Source organism: Cryptomeria japonica, chromosome 7 (genome assembly GCF_030272615.1).
Source record: "Cryptomeria japonica chromosome 7, Sugi_1.0, whole genome shotgun sequence".
NCBI classification, from domain to species: Eukaryota; Viridiplantae; Streptophyta; class Pinopsida; order Cupressales; family Cupressaceae; genus Cryptomeria; species Cryptomeria japonica.
Genome location: NC_081411.1, coordinates 168,279,862 through 168,304,156, shown reverse-complemented (window position 1 = coordinate 168,304,156; position 24,295 = coordinate 168,279,862). Strand labels below are relative to the sequence as shown.

The window sequence follows — 24,295 nt, the reverse complement described above, 5'->3', positions numbered from 1 at the left end:
TTTCATCATTGGAGAATTCCAAGTCCCTCGTCATTTCATCATTTCATCAAAAGATTTTGGCATTATTGGGTTTTGTGCGATTTTCCCCAAAAAAATGTTTTTTTCTTGTAAAAGGGTTTTACCATTTTGTAATTTCCCCTTTTTCGTAAGCATTATAGTTTGAGGGGTTAGCCTATTATTTTGACCCTCGTAGGCTAGTATGGTGGATTAGAGAGTCCAGTTTGGGAGTTTTGGAGCTCTCCAGGTGGCCACTGTACGTGTTTATCTCACCAGATCTTTCATTTGTTTTGAGGCATTGATATTTAGAGGTTTCTAGTTCCGTTTTGAGGGATAGTAAGTCAGTGGATGTTAGAGAGGAACCTATTGATGTGTTTTTTATGCACATGCGAACACAGAATAAAATACCTAAAGTATCTTATCCTCTCTTGAACAAAATCTCTCAAATGCTGAAGATTGGCTTAAGGATCACTTGAGAAGACTCCAAGGTTCATGAATGTATGGTCACTACGTGTGGATAAGCTCAATTGGTTGATGTGATTATGCTGGAATCACAAGGGGACTTACATTTGAATGCCCGAATGCTTGAATTATTCGAACTTAGATCATCTCAATGTTGCGATCTTGTGATGCTTTGTTTTATCCTAACCTAGCTTGATAAAAAAAAATGACAAAAGATGAAGGGTTAGAGGAGTCTATTCTAAGGCCTCGAATGTAAGAATATGGGTGAATGATTAGATGAAATCCTACTCGGCGAGGTCTCACCATCAACTTGAACAATTTGACACAAGCTCAGTGCAATCTTCTAAGGACATTTCAAAGATGTTTAAATCATTACCATTGAACACTGCTCACTATTCAAGTTAATGCATAAACAATAGATGTATAGCGATTTCAAGTTAAGCGCATAGTATTCCAATTGACCACACAAGGCACACTTACAATCAGCAAGAGGCTAGTGGTATGGACTAAACGTATTCCACATAAATGCATTCAACAAATTCCTCCATTCAATCTAATTAACATGAAAGTAAATTGAGAAGTAAAGACCATGCGGGTTGTTGAAGCAACAAATCAAATTCGCCATAACTTCAATAGAATCAATTGTTCTCTACAACAAGGTTTGGCAACAATCTTTGCCTTCTCCTAATCTAACTCCTATTCAAATTGCTATTCTATTCTTAACTCTATTCACAATTCACTAATCTATTCACTATTAGCTAACTATTAACCTTTACAAATGAAGACATTTGAGCCTTTTATAGAGAGCTCATTTACAATGAATGGCCAAGATTGGATTTCCATCAATGGCCAAGATTTTACAATGGAAACCCTAATTAGGGTTTGTTACAACAAACTCGATTTGGCCAATGAAATAATTACAACCCTTTGGCATGACCAATAGATAACAAGGGTAGGTGCCTCAGAGTTTGTGTCATCACTAGTGAGTCAGGTACATTGAATCAAGACGTGCTGATGTGGACCTTTCTGACTAGAGGAATAGTGACAGGGACGCCACCTCAATCTTGCACTTTGTGGACTTGATTTGATTCATCATCATGAAGGGATGTTGAGAGATATCTCTTGATACTCAACATTATCCAGTATGCTTAAAGTGATGATGATGAGAAGCAAACTTTGATTAACTCTTCTGAAACTATCTACTTCAAGTGAATGCTTCTTGTGTGATCTTATTTCTTTCTTCATCTCCTGCAAAACAAACAAGCAAGTATCAAATACGCTTGATATATAGATTTAATAAGAGCATATGAAGAAAATTCGCCCTCATGAAGGGACACTTTAAGTTGTTTTTTGCTCTTAAAGAGGAGCTCTTGAAGTTTACTCCACCCTTGATGTTCATTAAGTTCCCCTTGTCTTTTGAACTTGCTCTTGAAGCCCCCTACATGAAGTTCGCTTATCTCAAACATGAAGTTAAAATTCACTCAAGTATCCTGATTCATGAAGTTGAGATTTGCTTATGTATATTTGAAGATGAAGATTGCTCTAGATGTTGTGCATGTGAAGCTTGTTTAAATCACCTTGCTTATTAAGTTCTCTTGTCTTTCTCAACTCATGAAATTCGCTCCAATCTTCTAAGTCATGAAGTTCACCTTTGTAGAAATTCGCTCCAAATCTTCAACTCCTGAAGTTCGCTCCAAACCTTGAGCTCATGAAATTCGCTCTAAACCTTGAACTCATGAAGTTCATCTTCATAGATAATTCGCTCCATTTCTCAAACCATAAAATTCATTCTCAACCTCTAACTCATGAAGTGCATTTTTGTATAACGTTTGCTCCATTTCTCAAACCATGAAATTAGTTCCAAAGGCCCAGTCATGAAATTCGCTCCAAAACATGAAGTCATGAAGTTCGCTCCAAAAGTTGAACTCATGAAGTAGGAAATTTGTTCCAATCCATGAACTCATGAAGTTCGCTTAGAATCATCAACTCATGAAGTTCATTTCAAATTACATCCATCCAAGGCAGGTGCTATCAAGCATCTTTCTTTTCTCCTTCAAGTTTGCTCATGTAGGCTCGTTCATGTGTGTCTATTGATAAAATTTGCTCCAAATTGTGAAGTCTCCGTTCACTCCAAACTTGCAACTCATGAAGTATAAAATTCACTCCAAAAGGCAAAGTCATGAAGTTCGCTCCAAACTTGCAACTCATGAAGTTGGAAAATTCACTCCAAGAAGGCAACTCATGAAGTTGGAAATTTCGCTCCAAGAAGGCAACTCATGAAGTGGGAAATTTCGCTCCAAGAAGGCAACTCATGAAGTGGGAAATTTCGCTCCAAGAAGGCAACTCATGAAGTGCATTTGAAATCCGCTCTAAGGGGTGTACACATGATGTCTTATTTCAATCACATTGCTTGCTAAGCTTGCTTGTCTCTTCCAAACATAAAATTCGCTCCAAAAGGTGAAGTCATGAATTTCACTCCAAAACATGAAGTCATGAAGTTCGCTCCAGACTTGCAACTCATGAAGTTCGCTCCAGACTTGCAACTCATGAAGTTCGATCTAAATGTTGAATTCATGAAGTTCATGTTCTCAAACTTGCTTCATTCCTTTATTCCTAACTTCGCTCATGAAGGCTTGAAGATGTAGTTCGCTCCAATCTCCTTATTCATGAATTCCGCTCCAAAAGTCCAACTCATGAAGTTCAAGTTCGCTCCAAGAGGTGAAGTCATGAACTCCGCTTGTGAATGCTTGAATCTGTTCAAGGCGATTACTATCAAACATCCTTTATCTTTCTCTTTCAACTTCGCTCATGTAGGCTCACTCATGTATGCACATTGATGAAATTCGCTCCAAGTTGAAAGTCATGAAGTTCGTTTTGTGTAAAATTCCCTCCAATCCTCTCATTCATGAAGTTCGCTCCATACCCTTCAAACATGAAGTTCGCTCAAATTTGCCAGTTCATGAAGTTCGCTTCAATTCTTGAAGTCATGAATTTCACTCCAAAACATGAAGTCATGAAGTTGAAATTCACCCCTGAGGCTTTGAAGATGAAGTTCGCTCCTGAGGTTGGGCTAATGAAGTTCACTCAAAACTTGCTACTCATGAAGTATGAAATTTGCTTCAAAACACAAAGTCATGAAGTATGAAATTCTCTCTAAGAAGGCAAGTCATGAAATTGAAGTTCACTCCCCTAACCTTGAACATAAAATCTCTCCCAAGGTTGAGATTATGAAGTGGATCTCAAATCACAATTAAATTCTCCCTTGCTCACTTTCACTTACATCCTTGACTTCAATATATAATGATGTGGACATCATTAAGTATTAGAGCATTGGAGAACGAAATCTCTTCAGTGTTTATGCAATCTTGAGGCTATGAAAGACCAGCTGAATCATTGCTTGACTATGGGCTTCATACAGAAGTCAAGTTGGTGCTTGTTGAAACTTAGTAGTTTCGGTAAGATAAATGATTGAATGAGAGACTTAATTTATCTCTCATTCAATCATCTACCTTATCGATATAACTACAATTAAATATATAGACCTCATAATCGATAATATTACTCATGCTATGATTAGACCAGAATTATAACTACCATAGCTATCATATGATAGCATCGATTAATTCTATCATATGATAACTATAATAGTTATCATTCTAAAATGCATGTTAAATACCGATCATTTACTTGTTAACTTATCCCGATCATTTATCAGGCATCTATACTAATTCATGTTGCCCCGATCATTAATAGTTATCGACATATTAAATATCGTGACTGATAGCTATCGGCATAACTCACGATAAAGAGAAATGACGTGACCGATAGTTATCGGCATTAACATATGCCAAGTGTTAATCTTAATTGAAACGGTGTCTATGCACTGATCAAGACATGTCTTGATCAAGCATGTCTAAAAGACATGACCGATCAAGGCATGCCTTGATCGGTGAAGCATAGGACTATAAATAAATACAAACGGAGTGCTGAGGATGCATCGAAATTATTAATGTTATCTTCAACAACCTATGACATAAGAAACAAAGAATATCAGTAAAGAATTAATAATATATATAACTTCAGACTTGAACATAAATTTGAATATCATTTACATGGTATCGGAGCCACGTTGATCGAACCTGAGGCATTCAAATTTGAGAAGTTCAAAACCGAAGATATAAACATCATATTTCCCATGGCTAACGTTATCAGATTTGAGGACAGACTTGAAGGAGGTGACAATTTCTCAGCATGGAAGTTCAGAATTAAAATGATTCTAAAAGAAAACAAGGTTGAATCAATTGTTAAAGTTGAATATGAAGAACCAGAGGATGAACCTGACAAATCAACATGGGTCAAGGGAAATGAAAAAGCTATGAAGATCATAGTCGATGGAGTAAGAAATCACATCATGCCAATAATAACAAAACATGAAACTGCCTATCAGATATTCAAATCACTCGAAAGTGCATTTGAAATAAATAATGCAAGTAGAACCATGGCTCTAAAAAGAGAAATAAACCATATAAGTATGAACAAAGGGGAGTCAATCAATGCATACTTTATGCGGATATCAGCCCTAAGGGATGAACTGGCAACGCTTGGATATGAGATCCAGAGCAAAGAGCCAACGCTCATTGCTCTAGATGGGTTGCCTAGTACATGGGAGACATTCGTCCAAGGCATCAGTGCAAGAGATAAATTTCCAAAATTTGATAGGCTAAGAGCAGATTGTCTTCAAGAAGAGTCAAGGCTAAATAAGAAGGGGATCAAACAAAAGAATATAGATGAAGATCTCCATGTTTTAAATACCAACTCCAACAAGAAAAACAAGAAGAAACACTTCAAAAAGAGAAAGAATCGACATGACAAAAGATCATCTAAAAGAGAGAACTCTCACATTCAATGCTTTAGGTGTGATCAATATGGACACTATGCAGCAAGATGTCTAGATAGAATCAAACAACAAGCTACATTTGCAAAAGTTAAAAGGGAAGAATATGAATCCGAGAAGCATGTATTATACTCTGCTCTCTCCAGTCAAGTGTCCAATAAATCTAACACCTCGATCATTGACAGTGGGTCTTCAAGGCACATCACTGGGTATAGAGAATTACTGGATTCCATGGTAGAAGAAACTGATGAGGAAGTAACCATTGGTGATGACTTTGCACATCCAGTGAAAGGTGTCGATACCTGCACCATTAAGCTGAAGACAGGCAGGCCTCTTCAACTCATTGGAGTCCTATACGTTCCTAGCATCAAGAGGAACTTAATCTCCATATCCGCACTTGAAGATTATGGGTACAGAATAACGTTCATGAATGGTAAAGTTCTAGTATGGCCACAGAACTCTTCCATCAAGAAGGCTACAACCCTAGGACATAGAAAAGGCTATTTATACGAGGTATGTACTGAATCTAACCTAGCCCTACTTCATGAGATTACAGATTCAAATGAAATTTGGCATAGAAGATTAGGTCATTTAATCTTTCGTTCTTTATGTTCAATGGAAAAAATTAGTAATTGGTTTGCCTAAGTTAAAACAATACCATTTTGGTACATATAATGGGTGTGCCCTAGGCAAAAATACTAAGAGTTCCTTTCAGAACAGTTCTAGGAAAACAAGCAATGTTTTAGAGCTAGTTCACTCTGACCTATGTGGGCCAATGTCTGTACCATCATTAGGGGGGTTCCTTTACCATGTAATATTCATTGATGATTTCTCCAGGAAGACCTAGATCTATTTTCTTAAACGTAAGGAATCGGAAGAGATTCTCAAGAGATTTAAGGAATTCAAATCCCTCTCTGAAAACTCTTCCGAAAGAAAAATAAAAACCTTAAGGATTGATAATGGGAGGGAATATACCTCAGACATCTTTAGAGAATTTTGTAAAGCTGTTGCGATTAAGAGGGAGTTCACTGTCCCCTACAACCCCCAACAAAATGGGGTTGTTGAGAGAAAGAATAGAACCATTGTAGAGGCAGCCAAAGCCATGCTTCTTGACCAAAACTTAGAAACACATCTTTGGGCGGAAGCCTCCAACACTGTTGTATACATACAAAATAGATGCCATCACTCCCACATTGAAGATAAAACCCCTGAAGAAGTTTTCACAGGTATATAACCTGACATCACTCACTTTAGGATATTCAGGTGCCCTGTTTATATTCATATACCTAAAGAGGAAAGAACTAAACTAGAACCTTCTGGAAGAAAAGGAATCTTTGTTGGGTATAGTGAAACTTCTAAAGCCTATAGGATATTTGTACCTGGACATAGTAATATTGAACTCAGTAGAGATGTAATATTTGAAGAAGATATAGCCTTCAAAAGGGCTAGATACTCTATTGAGTCAAAGACTTATGTTCCATCTTCAGACCTAGAAAAGGATCTTGTTCCTGAGGTTCAAAGGGATTATTCAGAAGAGTATGAAAATGAAGTTCAGATTCCACACCAGGAAAACCCTAAGAAAAGATCACTATGGGTGCACAAAACAATGGAAGATGCAAGGAAATTCGTAGCTCTTTCAGGGACCTTTAGATAAAGTAAGAAGCCCCAAAGATTCACTAGCTATGTAGCCTTAATGAATGATCTCTCCAAAACAGAACCTTCTAATGTATCAGAAGCACTTAAACACCAAGTATGGAAAGATGCCATGTCAAAGGAATATCAATCCATCTTAAACAATGATGTTTGGGAAATTGTTCCTAGACCAAAAGGAAAATTTGTTGTTTCATCCAAGTGGCTATTCAAAATCAAACATGTTGCAGATGGTAGCATAGAGAAACATAAAGCCAGATTTGTAGCCAAAGGGTTCTCACAAAAGGAGGGAATAGACTATGATGAAACTTTCGCTCCAGTTGCTAGATACACCTCAGTCAGAGTAGTACTAGCTATTGCAACAGCCAAAGGATGGAAAGTCCATCAAATGGATGTAAAGACTGCTTTCCTGAATGGGAAAATTGAGGAGGAAATCTACTTAGAGCAGCCAGAAGGGTTTGAGATCCACAATGCAGAATCACATGTGTGCAGATTAAAGAAAGCCCTATATGGACTAAAACAAGCCCCCCGGACCTGGTATGAAAGAATTGACAGCTACCTCATGGGATTAGGATTCTCAAAGAATGACGCAGATCCAAATCTATACTTCAAACAAATCAAAGATGATATGTTGATATTGATCTTGTATGTTGATGATCTTTTAATTATAGGAGAAGGTCATCTTATTGATCAATGTAAGAAAGACCTTGAGAAGGAGTTTGATATGAAGGATTTAGGCCTTCTACATTACTTCCTTGAGTTGGAAGTTTGGCAAAACTCTGACAACATTGTGCTTAATCAAGGTAAGTACACCTTAGACATATTGAAGAGATTTGGCATGATGAACTGCAGACCAATGACTTCTCCCATGGGAACTAATCTTCACAAACTGAAGGAGGTAGCAACAGATTCCCCATTGGTAGATCCTACACTCTACAAACAGATGATTGGATCTTTAATGTATCTAGTCAATACTAGACCTGATATCTGTTATCCAGTAAATGCCTTAAGTCAATTCATGTGTGAACCTAAGGAGATTCATCTTATGGCAGTAAAACATATAATGAAATACCTTCAAGGCACTCTCAACTATGGACTCAAGTATGAGAATATTGATTTAAATCTACACGAATTCACTGATTCAGATTGGGCTGGAAGTGTGACTGACAGGAAAAGCACCTCAGGGTGCTGCTTTAGTTTGGGTTCAGCCATGATATCTTGGATTAGCAGAAAACAATCTTCAGTAGCTCAGAGCTCTACAGAGGCTGAATATATTGCAGCTTCCATGGCTGCAAGAGAAGTTGTATGGTTATGGAAGTTACTTGTGGGATTATTTGGAGGACCAATGAAGCCTACTATAATTCATTGTGACAATCAGAGTTGTATAAAACTCTCTGTAAACCTTGTGTTTCATGATAGATCCAAACACATTGAGATCCCATCACTATGTGAGAGATATGGTGGATAGAAATGTGATTCAGTTACAATATATCAATACAGGAGACCAAACAGCAAACATACTGACCAAACCTCTAGCCTGAGTAAAAGTTGAACACTTCAGAAAAGGTCTTGGTATGATTGAGTTATAATCAGTTTTTGTAATCTATACTAATAAATAAGATGTTTAATGTCTGTAAACTTCTGTTGTTGTGATATGACTTTATGGGCTCCACCCCCTGTGTACAAATCTAAAAGGTGACGATCTTTTAGACTATGAACACTTGTATTAAACATTATGAGGTGATGATCTTGTAATGTTGATATCATGCTAACTTGATATCACTCTGACTCATGGATGTGCTATGGTAGACATTAAGTGACGTAATGTCAGTGCACATGCCCTAACCTGGATATAAGGGAATTCAACATTCCTAAGTATTTTATATCCAAGGTATCACGTGTTATGTGATACTGATATCGCGTGTTATGTGATATCTATATCACAAGATGATGTGATATATTCCTGTGTCACTCATTATGTGATGTTTCATGTCACAAGCATATGTGATATAATCCTTTGTATTATGTAGTCGTACAATACATTTTATTATAAGAAATATGATGCTTATTTCATGGGTCTATAATTATCTTCTCTAGCTAGGAGCGAGTGTTGAAACTTAGTAGCTTCGGTAAGTAAATGATTGAATGAACGACTTCATTTATCTCTCATTCAATCATCTACCTTATCGATATAACTACAATTAAATATATAGACCTCATAATCGATAATATTACTCATGTTGTGATTAGACCAGAATTATAACTACCATAGCTATCATATGATAGCATCAATTAATGCTATCATATGATAACTATAATAGTTATCATTCTAAAATGCATGTTAAATACCGATCATTTATTTGTTAACTTATCCCGATCATTTATTTGTTAACTTATCCCGATCATTTATCGAGCATCTATACTAATTCATGTTGCCCCGATCATTAATAGTTATCGGCATATTAAATATCGTGACCGATAGCTATCGGCATAACTCACGATAAAGAGAAATGGCGTGACCGATAGTTATCGGCATTAACATATGCTAAGTGTTAATCTTAACTGAAACGTTGTCTATGCACCGATCAAGACATGTCTTGATCGGGCATGTCTATCATTAATAGTTATCGGCATATTAAATATCGTGACCGATAGCTATCGGCATAACTCACGATAAAGAGAAATGGCGTGACCGATAGTTATCGGCATTAACATATGCTAAGTGTTAATCTTAACTGAAACGTTGTCTATGCACCGATCAAGACATGTCTTGATCGGGCATGTCTAAAAGACATGACCGATCAAGGCATGCCTTGATCGGTGGCATAGGACTATAAATAAATGCAAACGGAGTGTTGAGGATGCATTGAAATTATTTATCTTATCTTCAGCAACCTGTGACATAAGAAACAGAGAATATCAGTAAAGAATTAATAATATATATAACTTCAGACTTGAACATAAATTTGAATATCATTTACAGTGCTTCATTGGATAAGATTTACATTTGTTTTTAGTTCTTCTGGATTTGACTATGTAGCTTTTTGATGTTGCCAACATTTCGGATCAAACACCATGATCCATCAATGTTGCCCTGATGATGGATCATGGTGTTTGATCCGAAACGTTGGCAATATCAAAAAACTACACGGTCAATTCCAGAAGAACTAAAAACAAACCACTATGGACTGTGGACATTTCATGAATTTAATTGATACCCTTCATGGGAGGGGACTATTTTGCAAGTCTAAGCAGTTGTTTGCCCTGATGATAGATCATGGTGCTTGATCTGAAACGTTGGCAACATCAAAAAGCTACATGGTCAAATCCAAAAGAACTAAAAACTGGTGTTGGGTAATTATGTCATATTGTAATTAGAATGTAATAGGTGTTAAGGGTCGATGGTTACATTACGGTTGTCGGCAGTTGACACCGGACAACCAGTACCGACACCTATATATATGTACTTGGTTTCCTATTTCAATGTGTAGAGATTGTCGAAGAAAGCTATGTTTTGAATGTACTGGCATTTGGCATTAATGAATACAGACATATGAGTTCTTCTGTTTACTTGCATTGCTGTATACTGTCATATTTCCTACATTTCTAGACTGTTATGCACTATTGAACACACACCCCTCGGGGGAAAACATTTGGCACCACTGCCAAATTAAACTTGGAATGACGGGAACATACTACATGGCACGACGATAATGGGGCAACCAGTGAGCGAGGGGACAAGTAGCAATCCCGAGGAAGAGTCGACGAAGTAGTTCGAAGGAGAGGGAGCACTGACAAGAGATTTCACCTGCATCCTATAGGCATCCATCGAAACTTATGTACGAAGGGAGGCCACGAGCAAGGACGTGCCTAAGAGCCCAGTGTGGAGTGCCATTGACGTAAGTCCGATCGTAAACCGATTGATGAACAACTTGCCTAGCTTATTGGCACAAGCGTTCCTTGCTCTCCAAACTCGCTACGAAGAAACCTACCGCGAGACTCGTCGGCAACAAATTTTGTAGCAATTTGAAGAAAGGAGTCGACGAGAGGAGGAACGTGACGAAACTTGTCGACGAACCTTTAACCCCACGGCAAGAAGGAATTGATGCCCGTGACACTGAACAAGGATAGAAACCGTGTGCCGAAGGGACAGGAAGAAGACGTGCACGAGGCAGCCGCAAAGATACTGAGGGTAGAACAACAAGTAGAACGTCGGCAACAACTGAAGAAACTTGCTGAAGAAAGCGCAACTGGCAATGATGGCTCGAGTGCTAAGGGCCAAGTTTCCGTACTAATAGAAACCACTAGAAAATGGTTGGGGGACCTTTCCCTGACATTGGATGAGATTGGTGATGGGAGTACGGTGGAGCCGTACATGCCATACAGAGGTGTCGAGACCAAGAGGGAAGAGGAGACAAAGACCGAGAACAGAGAGGCGGAGGATACCAGTGCGACCAAAGGTGTTGGGAGGACACAAGGTCACGGTAGTAGAAGCAATCTGTTTGGTTCAAGCTCATCACACCCTAGTAGTCAAAGCAACTTGGTGGAACCCAACGTACCAAATCTTGGCGGAGTACCTTCTGGAGGACCAGTGTCTGGAGGAGTTCCTGGAGGGTCGAGTTTGAGTTCTGGAGGGCAGACTGGGCCGCCGCCAAGAAGCGTGATGGCGAATCGGCAAAAATTGCCTAGGTTCAATGGAGACGGGAAAGACAACCCAGTACAACATTGTCGTACATGTGAAACAATCTGGTCGGCCAATGGTGTGATCGACAGGTCGGAATGGGTAGTGCAATTGTTCGCCAACCTACAAGGGGTAGCCATCGATTGGTCCTCCAATGCTGATAAAATGAAGCTGGCAACTTGGTATGAATTACATAAAGCCTTCGAAACAGAGTTTCGACTTCTCAGAGATGACAATGAAATCGTGGTAGAAATCCTAAGTACCAAGCAAGGGAAAAGCGAGACCATCCGGGCACCTAAAGGAATTGCTGGGAAAAATGGACAACGAACCTGATGATGGATTAAAGAAAAGGTGGTTTGTGGAGGGAGGGTTTGAAATCGTCCCTCAAGAGGAAAATCAAAATTGTACCACCCACCTCCTACGAAGATGCCTATAAACGAGCAATGGACCTGGAAAGTGAAGGCAAGACATCTAGGAAGAAGAAAGACAAATCCTCTGGAGAGGAGGAGGACTCTGAGGGAAGTAGCAGCGACGAGGGGTCGAGCAAGAAGGTGCAAGCCCTCCAAAAGGATATGCATTGCATGATGAAGGAATTCAAAAGCATGAAGGGAAGCACCAGTAAGAATGAGGAAGTGTGGTGCGCGGAGTGTAAGGAGGAAGGTCATACAAAAGGCTCCTGTCCTTAAAAGGCCTTCTGCGACATTTGCCAAGTGTTGGGACACTCCACCAAGGAATGTCCCTACAACATGAAGACACAGAGGAATCAGGTGCTCTTCACCCAGGAGCAATCGTCACCCTCCGCTACAGCAGGCACATCCCAGCCTCAAGCCAACACCGCAGCATCATGTGGGCAAGGGATATTACACGTTTTTCCTAAAAAACAAAATTTTGTATTTTGTGCAGTTTTTTCTTGGGATTTTTGTCAGAATAGTTTGCCTGATTTTGAACTGAAAATCAGATTTTTCGAAGTTTCAACAAATAGGGAGCCATTGAGCGCACAAAGAAGCAACGCAAAAAATATAGGAGCCCACAAGGGCCAGCATAAGGCCACCTAGCAACAGACAAACACTAAAGTTCTAAACACTTAAGGTTCACTAAAACAATCAACGCCTTTGCTAGCCAATGTTCAAGAAAGCCTCAAAAATCCAAAACATGTTATAAACATCATCTCTTCAACAAGCTGCTCAAGTATTAGCTGCACTTTCCAAAAACTCTTTGTTTGTTGGACTTGCTTTGTTGTATGATTTCTATGTTCGACATGGTATAGAAGAGTCATTAGGACATTTGAACTTCCTTTTTTCATAAGAATGCCAATAGATATCCTTTGTAGATCAATAAAAGGAATTATGACGTTTTTACTTCTATTAGAAGCAAAATAACATAGGAAAACTTTTTCAACTTCTACAATCATTATGATGACAAAAAATGTTACATTCATTTGTATAAAACTACCAAAATGGCACAACTGAAGAATACATCAAATCTTCAACAACTAAGTAAGAAGGACAAATGTAGATTTGGAATAAATTGTTCAAGGGCACATACCAAATGATGAATTGGAACAGTTGTCAAAGTTCCAAATCGGCCATTGATTCGTCCCACAATCTCATGAACTTGACTTGTAAGCTTTTGATCTGCATTGAAATACAAAATTGGAGATAACTTGCCACCAGTTCAAGTAAACATCTAGTTCCTATCTGGCATAAGTAACAGGGAAAATATTAAAGATCTGCACACATTTTAGTACTATCAACACATATACAGTAACTTAGAACATCTTAGAATTCATGTTCAATCTTGCACAAGTTCATTAGACCGTTATCATGTGTGATTGATGTGACACCATGTCTTCCTCAATCAGTCCTCATTTCCAAACCATGAGAACCCTATGCTTAGCCTGAAGTGCTAACTATTGATAGAATGTAGTTAATTCTGTTCCTGAGGGAGGGCTTATGCTAGCACAATTTGTCATTAAAGCGTACATGGTATGACTTTTTATTGACTAAACTGGAAACTGGAACTAACAAGGAAAGAAAACTGGAACTAACAAGGAAAGACATCCCTTAAAAACATATTAAAGGCTAAGCCCTAATTTGAAACCAATAAAGATATCAACTAACTATCATATGAGAGCTATAAATGTCTTGATGTAGTAGACTCGTTGTTTTTCTTTGTTGAGTTTATTTTTCTACATTAACACAATAAATTGAAGTAAAGTTCCCAAACCTTCCACTGGCTGGTTGAGTTTGTGAAATCGTCATCTGAACTACTTGGCAAGTTTGCGTTGATAAATCTGCACCTCATCTACCTATAAGAGATGACACAAGCAACATAAAACAGAGAAGAGTAATCATATCAATGTCTTAACATGAATCTGATGATTTTATAAGGTTGCAATCAGGCTAGAGGAATGCAATAGTCAACTCCTTAGCGAATTTTTCTTGCAGTTACACCAGAAGAGATGAGGGACTAGATCATCACAAACTTAATATTTTAGAAACACTAGGAGAAAACTTAACTCTTTAGGTCCCACAATGATTCATTACATTTTACTCCAGGCACCAATGTCTTACCTTGTTGCCTGAAAATATCTGCATATAATATTGAATTGTTATTATTCTTTCACACTAGAATGTTCTAGCCTTCTACCTCAAGTTCCCCCATATGATTTTGCCTGTCGAAAGTGCCATGTAGCTCTCATACATAGCCTACATACATATGCACAAAAAGAAGACAAAGAAAATAGAGAGAAAGTGAGCTACTCTTTGGAGCCAAACAAATAGGCATCAAGCCAATCATATCAAGGGATCATCCTCTCCTCGAAAGCATATCAAGAAGTTCATTTGTAAAAAGAAAGATGATAATGACTAGGCATACCATAGTTTCATAATCAAGGCTCAGCAACAGCACCATAGTTACAGACCTATCCACCAGTTAAGGTAACAATTAATAATATTTAATTAACATTAATTAACATTAAGCCATAATTTGAATATATCTTTTATTATTTTTGACAACTTAATAAAAATCAATTTAATTAATTGTCACTAAAAGATTGGAGACATTACAGGAACCCCTTGGTTGTATAGACCAAGGTAAGACATATGATAACATAAGATTATGACAAGTGTCTTCAACTTCTAATATGAGACATAAAGTGATAAGATAGGATAAGATCGCATGTAAAGTGATAAGTATCCCATATGTCTCTTAGTAAACTTAAAGTGGCATGTGTGATTAGGGCCTAGGTGATGAACTTGCTAGGTACAACACCCCTTTCACATCAACACTACTAAATCCAAGAAGAAGCAAAAAGCATTTTTCCTAAAAAGAGGAACTTTGATTTTTGGTTACTAAAACTCTTCATTTGAATTTTGAACCTTCTACAATGACACTTCAGGCATGAAAGATAACCCCCACTTATAATCCTATCTCAATGAATTGGAGTAGATTTCTCTTAACCTAATCCTTCAACATCTATTTGGCATCTGCTGCCATAATCTTTCTTTGAACTTCACTCTTTCCTTCCTCTACTTCTTCTGGAGTCCCCAAAAGATTCCCCACATACATCATTACTAGGCCAAAATACCAACTAAGGACTTGATTGTTTGACAAGAAAGAAAACTAGTTGACAATGATGTCACAATGATCACCTAACATTTGGCTACACATGATTAACCTTTAAATTTATTGGGGGTAGCAATCTTGAGTACTAATTATACGTAATGTATATTATATAGCTATATATAGATATATAAACACATATCAAGTGTGGACACATATCCCTACCTATTGTACTATAATGTCCCCATTTTCAATCACTTCAACATTGTAGCTAGCTCTACGTTTCTCGGCGAGCAGCAGCCTTGTCAAAGGGGATGTTTGTCACTGGTTGTAAGCTCAGTTGGTCTTGAGGACTCCTATGACACATTCTGAAATGAATTCCAACTTTTGGTTTGTTTTCAAGATTCTTGGAGAAAGCGTCTATTTATAGAAAGTTACCTGATCAAACTCGATTTTTATTATTCATTATTACGATCATTCTAGTATAGTTAGCTTTTGATTTTGATGTTGTTTGGCAGTTTCCGCAACTTGAGTAAATTACAAAGCTTTAATTTAATCATTTCACTAAGGTTGTTTAATTTTATAAAATAATTTAATAAGCAACTTCGTGTAATATCTCATTGGAAAGGGAATTAAAAGTTTTAAATCTTGGATGCTTGAAAAAGGACCTTGCATATCAAATATAGTTATTATTTAACAAATAGGGTCTTTTGGAGCAAAAAGGAGTTATTTTATAAAAAGTAAATTTAAAATGTATCTTATAGAAAGTTTGGCAGGAAAAGTTTAAAAGGAGGTTTACAAAGCTCATTTGGCATTATGCAAATTATTTGATTCTCTTATGAAACCATTGAGGTTCTATAGGATTGAATTTGGTTCATCTCAGAAAACCCTCTCGGAAAAGATTAGCCACAGTGATGAAAGATCCTCTCTGGTTAATATGATGTGATTCACTCAAAGTCACAGTTAGTGCGTAAAAGGATTTCCAACTAGACAATCTTGGTAATGGTGAGTTAGGCAATTGAACTCTATTCGCTCGTCCATGACATTGTTGGAGTGGAGTTTGTTGGTTGGACAATGCATTTATTCAAGGATTTTGGGTGAATGATATCAAACTCTTGTTTAACACAATCTTTTCTTCTTGTTGGGTGCTCAGATCTGCCGGTCTAGCATGGAGTTTAAGTTGCTGGGTGCCTGAGTTTGTGTGGACAAATTTATATTTCTAGTCAGGACATAAGAGTTAGTGCAGATTACAGTGAGTTTACTCAAATTAACGAGCAATTATGCTAGCCGCCATTCATCTTAGTTGATCGTGGAACAAAAAGAGCAGTTACGAAGAGCTACAGGAACAGAATTTGAAGTATTGGGCTGGGCATAAACATTCTCCTGGGCTAGGTGTTTGATGATTGTCATCCTTGCTGAGAGCCCTGGTGCAACTGGAAGCTTATTCGCCAAATGCATGTTCCGTCATTAGTGGTGTGAACCTTACCTTCAGCCAGCCATGGCCTCAAAGCAGAGCAATCCAGTTCAGTCTACAAGTATTTCAGGCTGTCGTCACTGTTATGCTAGCCGCCTGGATCAAAGAATCCAGTTGCAGCAGTTGATTGAAAGCCAATTCATGGGTCCTCCTGGGTCATTTTCTGGGAAGCAACTAGCAGATTGGGGTAGTCGATTTTGGCTGAGGCTGTTGTCTGAAAATCTACCTTGAAAAGTCTCTTGACCACTTGGATTACAATCAACATTAGTTCTGGTATTTAATTGATGTTGTCAATGAAGTGAATGTGAAGTTCTAATAGCTGATGTGATGTTCCCTGTTATCACAGTTTACAGGCAACTCAACTATGAATGAGTTCAAAATCTTTGGGAAGTTTCAATGTATATTTATGCTGTTAGTCAGGAGGATCTGAGTGCTGTTAGAAGTGAGTATTTCAGTCATTAAAGAAATAGCTACAGCTGTATAGAAGTGGACAGAAAGCTGTCATATTCATGTATTCTGTGACTCAAGACATCAAAATACATATTCTTAATTTTCATTAAGTGAAAATGCTGTATGTTCTTTCAAGTTCATAAGTGTTTGTAATTAAACAATTGTTTTGAAACCATTCGTACACTACAAACAGAAACATTTCATAATCACTTGCATGCAAACTGTTTGTTATAATGTCTGCAACCTGAACTTGAGAAAAATGCAAAAAACTTGGTTTAGAATTTGGCGGGAGGGAGGGGGATCTTAAATTTACTGTGTCTGCAAAAAACTATCATGAACATATCCCTATAACAGTGACATAATCACCATGTAACTTACAACAATCCCATGTTTTCTGCACAGCAAAACTAAACCAATTAGTACCCCTCTTTGATTTGTTTTAATTTATTGTCCCACAAGTCTAAAATGTAGTAGTTGCTCCATTTCAATAAATCATTCTTCTATCTCACTATAACAAGCATCCAAGTTATTATAGTTTAGGTCTGCAACTTCCTAAACCACCAGACATTGGAATCCTCTCTATTAAAATTCAATACTCTAATGGTTGTCATTCCTCAAGCCATAAGAGAAATTGGGTGTAAAGAGTAGGTTCTTACAAGTTTGATTTTGGTTTTGGAGATAAACTCAAAAGATAAATCAAAATACTTCAACAAGTTCACTTGGCTTCTTATAACAAAGGAATTGTCTCTAAAAAGAGTTCCAAATTCCAAAAATTTATGCATTCCTTCCCTTGTATCTGATGACTTTAAAATTCCACTTACATGTTTATTATAAACTTGAACAATACTTGAGTCAAACTGCCTTCAGTCTCAACTCATAGCATCTCTATTTTTTTTTAACTTAAACCTTAAGTTTGGTTGAATTTATAGATCAGTGATTTAACAAATGCATTCCCATTTGTATTAAATTGGTGTAGATTGGTGTTATCAAATTCCAATAGCATACAATGGTATATCATATTTAAAAAATAGTAAGGAGCAGAATTTAGATGTGCACGTTAAGATGGAAATCTAGGAAAAAGACTGGCTTGCAAAGATACAGGTCAGATACTAGTTTTTCTTAATGGGAATTTAATCTTGACACAATTGGCTGTTAAATTTTAACACTTCACACCATTAATATATATTTGGTAATCATTAGACTTCAGAAATCAAACAAAAAGGTATTTAAAGATAAATATTTAAAGCAGGATGCTTGAAAACTAAGTTAATTAATGCAATGTAGTAGTCATTAGACTTCCGGAAGCAAACAAAAGGGTACTTAAACATAAACACTTGTAACAGGATGCTTGAAAACTAAGTCAAGGTATCAAATGTTTAACCATTCTTCTACTGACATTCAGTTTAGCCAATAACCTAGCTCCAAATACATTTGACACCCAATGCTAAAACCACAAAATCTATTCATGCAAATCATTTTGTCTCAAATCTTGAAGAATGCACAAAATATTTATGAAATTATTTATGAAATCAGCAGAATTTAAAAAATTTCTTCATGCTTCTAAAGTCTGTCTTCCGCTTCTATTTAATCGTGTGCTTGTGATGCTTCATTACTGTGTTTCAAACATTAGATATTCACAAATTGTAAGAAAGAACCTCGACAATCCATAAATATGTACAATATTGTGGTCAAACATGATAGAGATGCAATTACCAAATCACAACTCTAAAACATATGGCATGAGAAAGTAAGCATACATTCAGGAACATCTGTCCTTGTTGGTACAGCTATCTGCACTAACACCACTTTGTCTCTCCAATTTGGATTCTCTTCCAGAAACTTCTCAAATGCCAGAATCTTCTGAGGAATTCCTTTGATCATATCCAGCCGATCAACTCCTAACATGACCTGCTCTTTCACAGAAGAATGAATCATCTGTAAGATCTCCAGTTGCACTGACAAGAGAGTGAGTTGCATGATGACCTAATTAATTTTATTAACTATAAAAAATTCAAATCAAACTGAAAATTGAGAGGCATGACTAAATCTGGTGCAGATTGTCTATCTAATAATGAACATTATATTCTATTTTAACTGGACTTAGAACTCTGTGAATATCAACAACAGTAACAAATGGTTTTTATCCCCAGTGAGGGGTTTCTATAACGGTTGATATATCTGAGAAATGAAAAGTTTATTTGGGTGGAGTCTCAGAAGCAATCTGGGTCTGGCTGTGCAAGGACCAGTTATAGGCCATAGAGGAAATACGGTTGTAGGATTCACATAAGCATCGGGAATCCAATTTAAGAATGTGGTAGAAGCTATTGGAACACAAAAATGGCTTGATTAGCTACAAAAGTAAAATCAGGAATCCAATTTAAGAAGGGAATCTTAGGGAGTAGATCGGGAAGGATAATTCAAATTGATTACAAATCAAACTGGATTCTTTCAGTCAGCTTGTTGGATTAGTGGCTGCTGCTTGGTGAGATCTTCTTCTAGGAATCACAGAAAGAACACTGGTGGATGCTCATTTATTAAAGAATCTAGATAATCTTACAGAAGAACAAAACATACTAGAAAAGTTAGAATAGATTGCAAAATATTGGGAGAAGAATAAAACCAGCAATTTGAGGCCTTAGATAAAATCTTCTAAGAAATGGAAGAAGAAACGTATTTTGATTGGACTACACATTCAAAAAGAATGGTTTAGGAATGTATTGGTAGATCTTGGCACAAATGTTGGTATCATGCCTAAGAAGGTATGGGAAGAATTAGGTGAACCAACATTGTACGATACACGATATAATATTGCATCAGTACATGGGATTACCATTAAGTGCCATGGGAACATGGCGCACCATTAAATTCAGTCTATTGAGAATAAGAAAAAGAATAGATTCTGAAGTTATTGAGATGAGAAAGCCCTGTAACACATTCAAAATCCTAACAAACCTAGAGTGGTTTGTGAATTGCAATAGAGCCTTTGATGCCCAAAAGGAAGAAATATCATTTTTTAATGTGGATAGAATAGTACACATACCCCTCTATACAGATATGAGCATTGCATACAAAGAGGTGACGCAAGAAGATAATTTGAGTGAGGGAAGATGATGAAATAGGAAGAATTCATAAGATGGAAACTAAAGAAGATACAAAGTCAAAGGGGGAAATACTAGTGGAAAGTAACAACTCCAAAACAAATAGTTATGATGAGTTAAAAGCTTGCAAGTTAGAAGAGCTAGTAGGAAGGGAAAGGAAGGCTCCAAGCATGAGGAAAGTATAGGAATTGGTGCCAAAAAGCACCACAAACAAAGAAAATTCACCACAGATCAGAACCATGAGAGTAATTCGTATAAAGGATTTAGAAAAAAGTAGAATGCTTTATGGCATCTGTTGTAGATATGAAGGATAGAAAGAGCACCATAAATATACAAAATCTACCACGAAGGTGTATATAAGATGACAAAGAGGATGGAGAAGGTAGGGTACCACAAAGTGGTTGTTTTTTATAAGAAAGGAAGATGAAGGCCCTAGGAATTGTTGATGTGTGTTTTAGCACAATCGAACATAGAATAAAATACCAAGGTATCTTATCCTCTCTTGAATAAAGTCTCACAAATGCTACGCTTCACGATCAAATGAGATAACTCCAAGGTTTCTACTATCGGGTCTTGACTCGTGGATAAACTCAATGGTTGATGTGATTGCTGGTAATCCAAGGGGCCTTATGTAGAATACTTGAATGTTGAACATTTTAGATGTAGCTGGAACTTAGATTCTAACTACTTGCTTGAAAAATAAAAAAGCAAAAGAGATAAGGTTCAAGAAATATAATCTAATCCTAAGAATGCAAGAGCAATGGACAACCTTTGATGAAATTCAACTAAGCCTTTCTTTGACATGCAAAGCAACAACTCTGCAAAACTTAATGCAATCTTCTAAGGAAAGTAGGTGATGTTCAAATCACTATCAACAACAAAGATATCATCAAGGCAATGCATATCAAAGTGTGAATAGTAATTGAAGTTAAGCTCATTTAAGAATTCCAGTTGACCACACAAGGCAAACTTACAATCAGCAAGAAGCTAGTGGTATGTATTCAACGAATTTCACCATTAATCATCCACAAAATCTTCCATTCATCTAATCAACATGAAAGCCAATAAGAAGTAGAAACCATGTAGCTTGTTGAAATAACACATTTAACCATATCTTAAATGAAAAGAGTAATATCCATTTTACAAGCCTTAGCAACAATTTCTTCTTCTCCTACTCTATTCTAACTGCTTGCTATCTAACATCTATCAACTAATCATTATTGTTGAACTATTAACTATTAACCTTCTATTAACCCCTACAAATGAGAAGAATTGAGCCTTTTATAGATAGCTCTTTACAATGAGTGGCTCAGATTGATTCACAATCAGTAACCGAGATTACAAGATGAAAACCCTAATTAGGGTTTGTTACAACAACTCCCTCTAGCCAATGAGAAAAATACATTTAGGTTCAATATTGCCATGAAACAACAACTCAACCGATGTTTCAAAAAAAGGCAAAAGATAGGGGATTCGAGAGGGCTACACTAAATTAAGCCTAAGAATGACTAAATGGAGGGCGATCTTATTGAAACTCTACCAATCTCAGTATTGCCATGAAACAACAACTCTATTGGAATCGGTGCGATCTTCTAAGGGAATTCAAAGATTTTTGAATCATTAATAAAATAGATACTATCAATAGGATACATATCAGTATTCAAATAATGATTGAACTCTAAACAATTTCAATATCTCCAATTGACCACACAGGGCACACTTACAATCAGTAAGAGGCTAGTGGTTTGGACTATGAGCTTCACTAAAAGGTCAAACACAACATTTATCACCCAATATAACTCTAACATCTAAATACTGTCTTCAATAAGAGCGATTCAAGAAGACGAACAACCATGTAAGAAGCCACAAAGATTACAATAAAACACCATAACTTCAATATTTCATTGATCTCATAGCAAAATAAAACAACAATTGTTCAACTTTCTCTCTTCACCAAATTTGTATGACTACTTTTTTTCTCTGCTGCTAATAAACTTATTCCTCTTAACTCTAACCTACAAATGAAATGAGTGAGAGCTTATATATCATTCTCAAATACAATGAATGGCCCAGATTAAAGAAGATCAAGGGTTGAGATTTTGACACCTAAACCCTAATTAGGGTTTGCCACAAAAATAACCCTAATCAGATAAGCATTATCATAACATAGACAATAGAAATTGGCACAAATAACAAGGAAACATCGTCCAATAGGAATTGAATTGCCACATCATTTCATAACAACTTCTCATCTAGAATTTTGTTCCTTTTTCCATGTTCGTTTCTGGCATATTCAATGAATCTTGACGTAATCCCTTCGATCTCTGCAATGGGAATCTCAAGCAGGTTCTTCATTCGCTCCTCCAAGTGAAGGACCTCATCAAAGGCCGAAAGAAGAGTCTTATCCCATCCATGTTCCAACTCTTTTGTCTTCTCAATCAGGAACATAGTAGTATACATTTGATCTCGCTGCTCTTTTGTGATTATGTCTTCCTCTCTACAAAAGATGACCTTGATCCTGTCCAATTCTTGGACGTCCACATCTGTTTCAATCTCTATCCTTCTATCAAGGATTGCACATAATACATCAAACACCTTATCTTGAATAGGATGGATAGTGTCCTCAACTCGGCTGCACCTACTATTGATGTCCTTGAATAGAACTTCTTTCATTTGGATCAAAGTTGACCTTTGTAGGAGATTATGGGTTCCACCATCAATTATCCTCTCTTGTGCTAAAATCTGTCTTGATGTCCTTCTTACCACTTGCAATACTAGGATGACAATGTCTCTAGTGTAAGTGAACACATCAACAGTTACCACTAGATTATGAATGATCTCAAGGACTTGGATAGCTCTGTGGACTATCTTCATCATTCTTACTACAAATTCCTTGGCTATCTTGTAAGATCCATCAATCCATGAATTCATGAGTTGGGCCAAGTTCTTCATCTTTTCTGCCTGATTTATTGACTCAAGAGGGAGTGCCTGCAAGGGTGAGACTACTGGATCCTGTCACCTTAACAGCTGGTTAAGGTGGCTAAAATAATTCCTTCGAGCGTTAATCTCCTTTTCCAACCTTTTATTCTTTTCCATTTCTTCCTTTAGTTTATCATTAACTACTCTCACTGAATCAGTCGCTTCTTCCATGGCTTGCTCGGAGGTAAGTGGACTAAGGTCAAATGTCTCTAAATCATATTCTTCTGCCATAATCTCATCATCGTACTTGTCCACTGTTGGTGTAGCTTTCTATATCTTTTTGGATCCTGCATCATCGCTAATTACCTTTGACATCTTTGTAGCCTTCTTCCTTTCGATCTCCTCTTGAGAATTGCCTAAAAGGCTTTCCAAATCAAATACTTGCTCTTCATCCTCAACCACAACTACCTTTGTAAGTCTTTCTCTAAGCCAATCTAGAATGGAAGACTTTCCTTCTCTTACTTGCACTTCCTCAGGAAATGGCTTCTCGCCTATAAAAGGAGATGTCAACTTGGAGAGGAAGAGACTGACTTGATGAGTGTTGAGGTGTCTTTCCTTTGTCTTGTTTGTCATTCTGTACTGTGGATTCCATAGACTCATTTATCTCATACACCTCTCCTTGATCCTCTCCTTGACTTATCTCCTTTTCATGTCTAGAAGAAGCACTCGAGGGATGATCAAGATTCACCTTTTGTCTCTTTTTGGACGATTCTCTCTTTTCAGGTCCCTCCTTTCTCTTCGATCACTAGCCTCTCCTTCTTCCGTTCTTGTTTCTAGGTTGAATGTCATAGCTATGTTCCGTTCCTTCAACTTTTGATGCTAGACGTCCAAACATCTGCGAGTACAACTCAGGACTGGATCCATTAGTGCTCTTAAGTCTGCTACTTCTTGCTCATCCCAATCTATCTTCACTTCCTTGTCTTCCTTCTCATAGGAGGATTGAAGATATCTACCACTGTCCTGTGCCTGATCTGCTACTCTATAAACTTTGCATTTCCTGATAAGATCTAAGGGCAATCGAGAGTGCATCTTTCTTTTTACCTCTA

The 24,295-nt window shown here is 37.2% G+C and overlaps 1 protein-coding gene across 2 annotated transcripts in view; it reads right to left on the bottom strand.

The window, feature by feature from the left end:
* The window catches only part of LOC131068796 (alpha,alpha-trehalose-phosphate synthase [UDP-forming] 1), a 202,900-nt gene that overhangs the window by 136,120 nt on the left and 42,485 nt on the right, over positions 1-24,295 (bottom strand). For both annotated transcript variants that reach the window (XM_058004070.2, XM_058004069.2), the window contains exons 6-7: positions 18,930-19,080; positions 13,230-13,318 (exon numbers count right to left, since the gene is read on the bottom strand). In XM_058004070.2, coding sequence (XP_057860053.1) covers positions 13,230-13,318; positions 18,930-19,080 — 240 coding nt within the window. The remainder of the gene's footprint in view (positions 1-13,229; positions 13,319-18,929; positions 19,081-24,295) is intronic.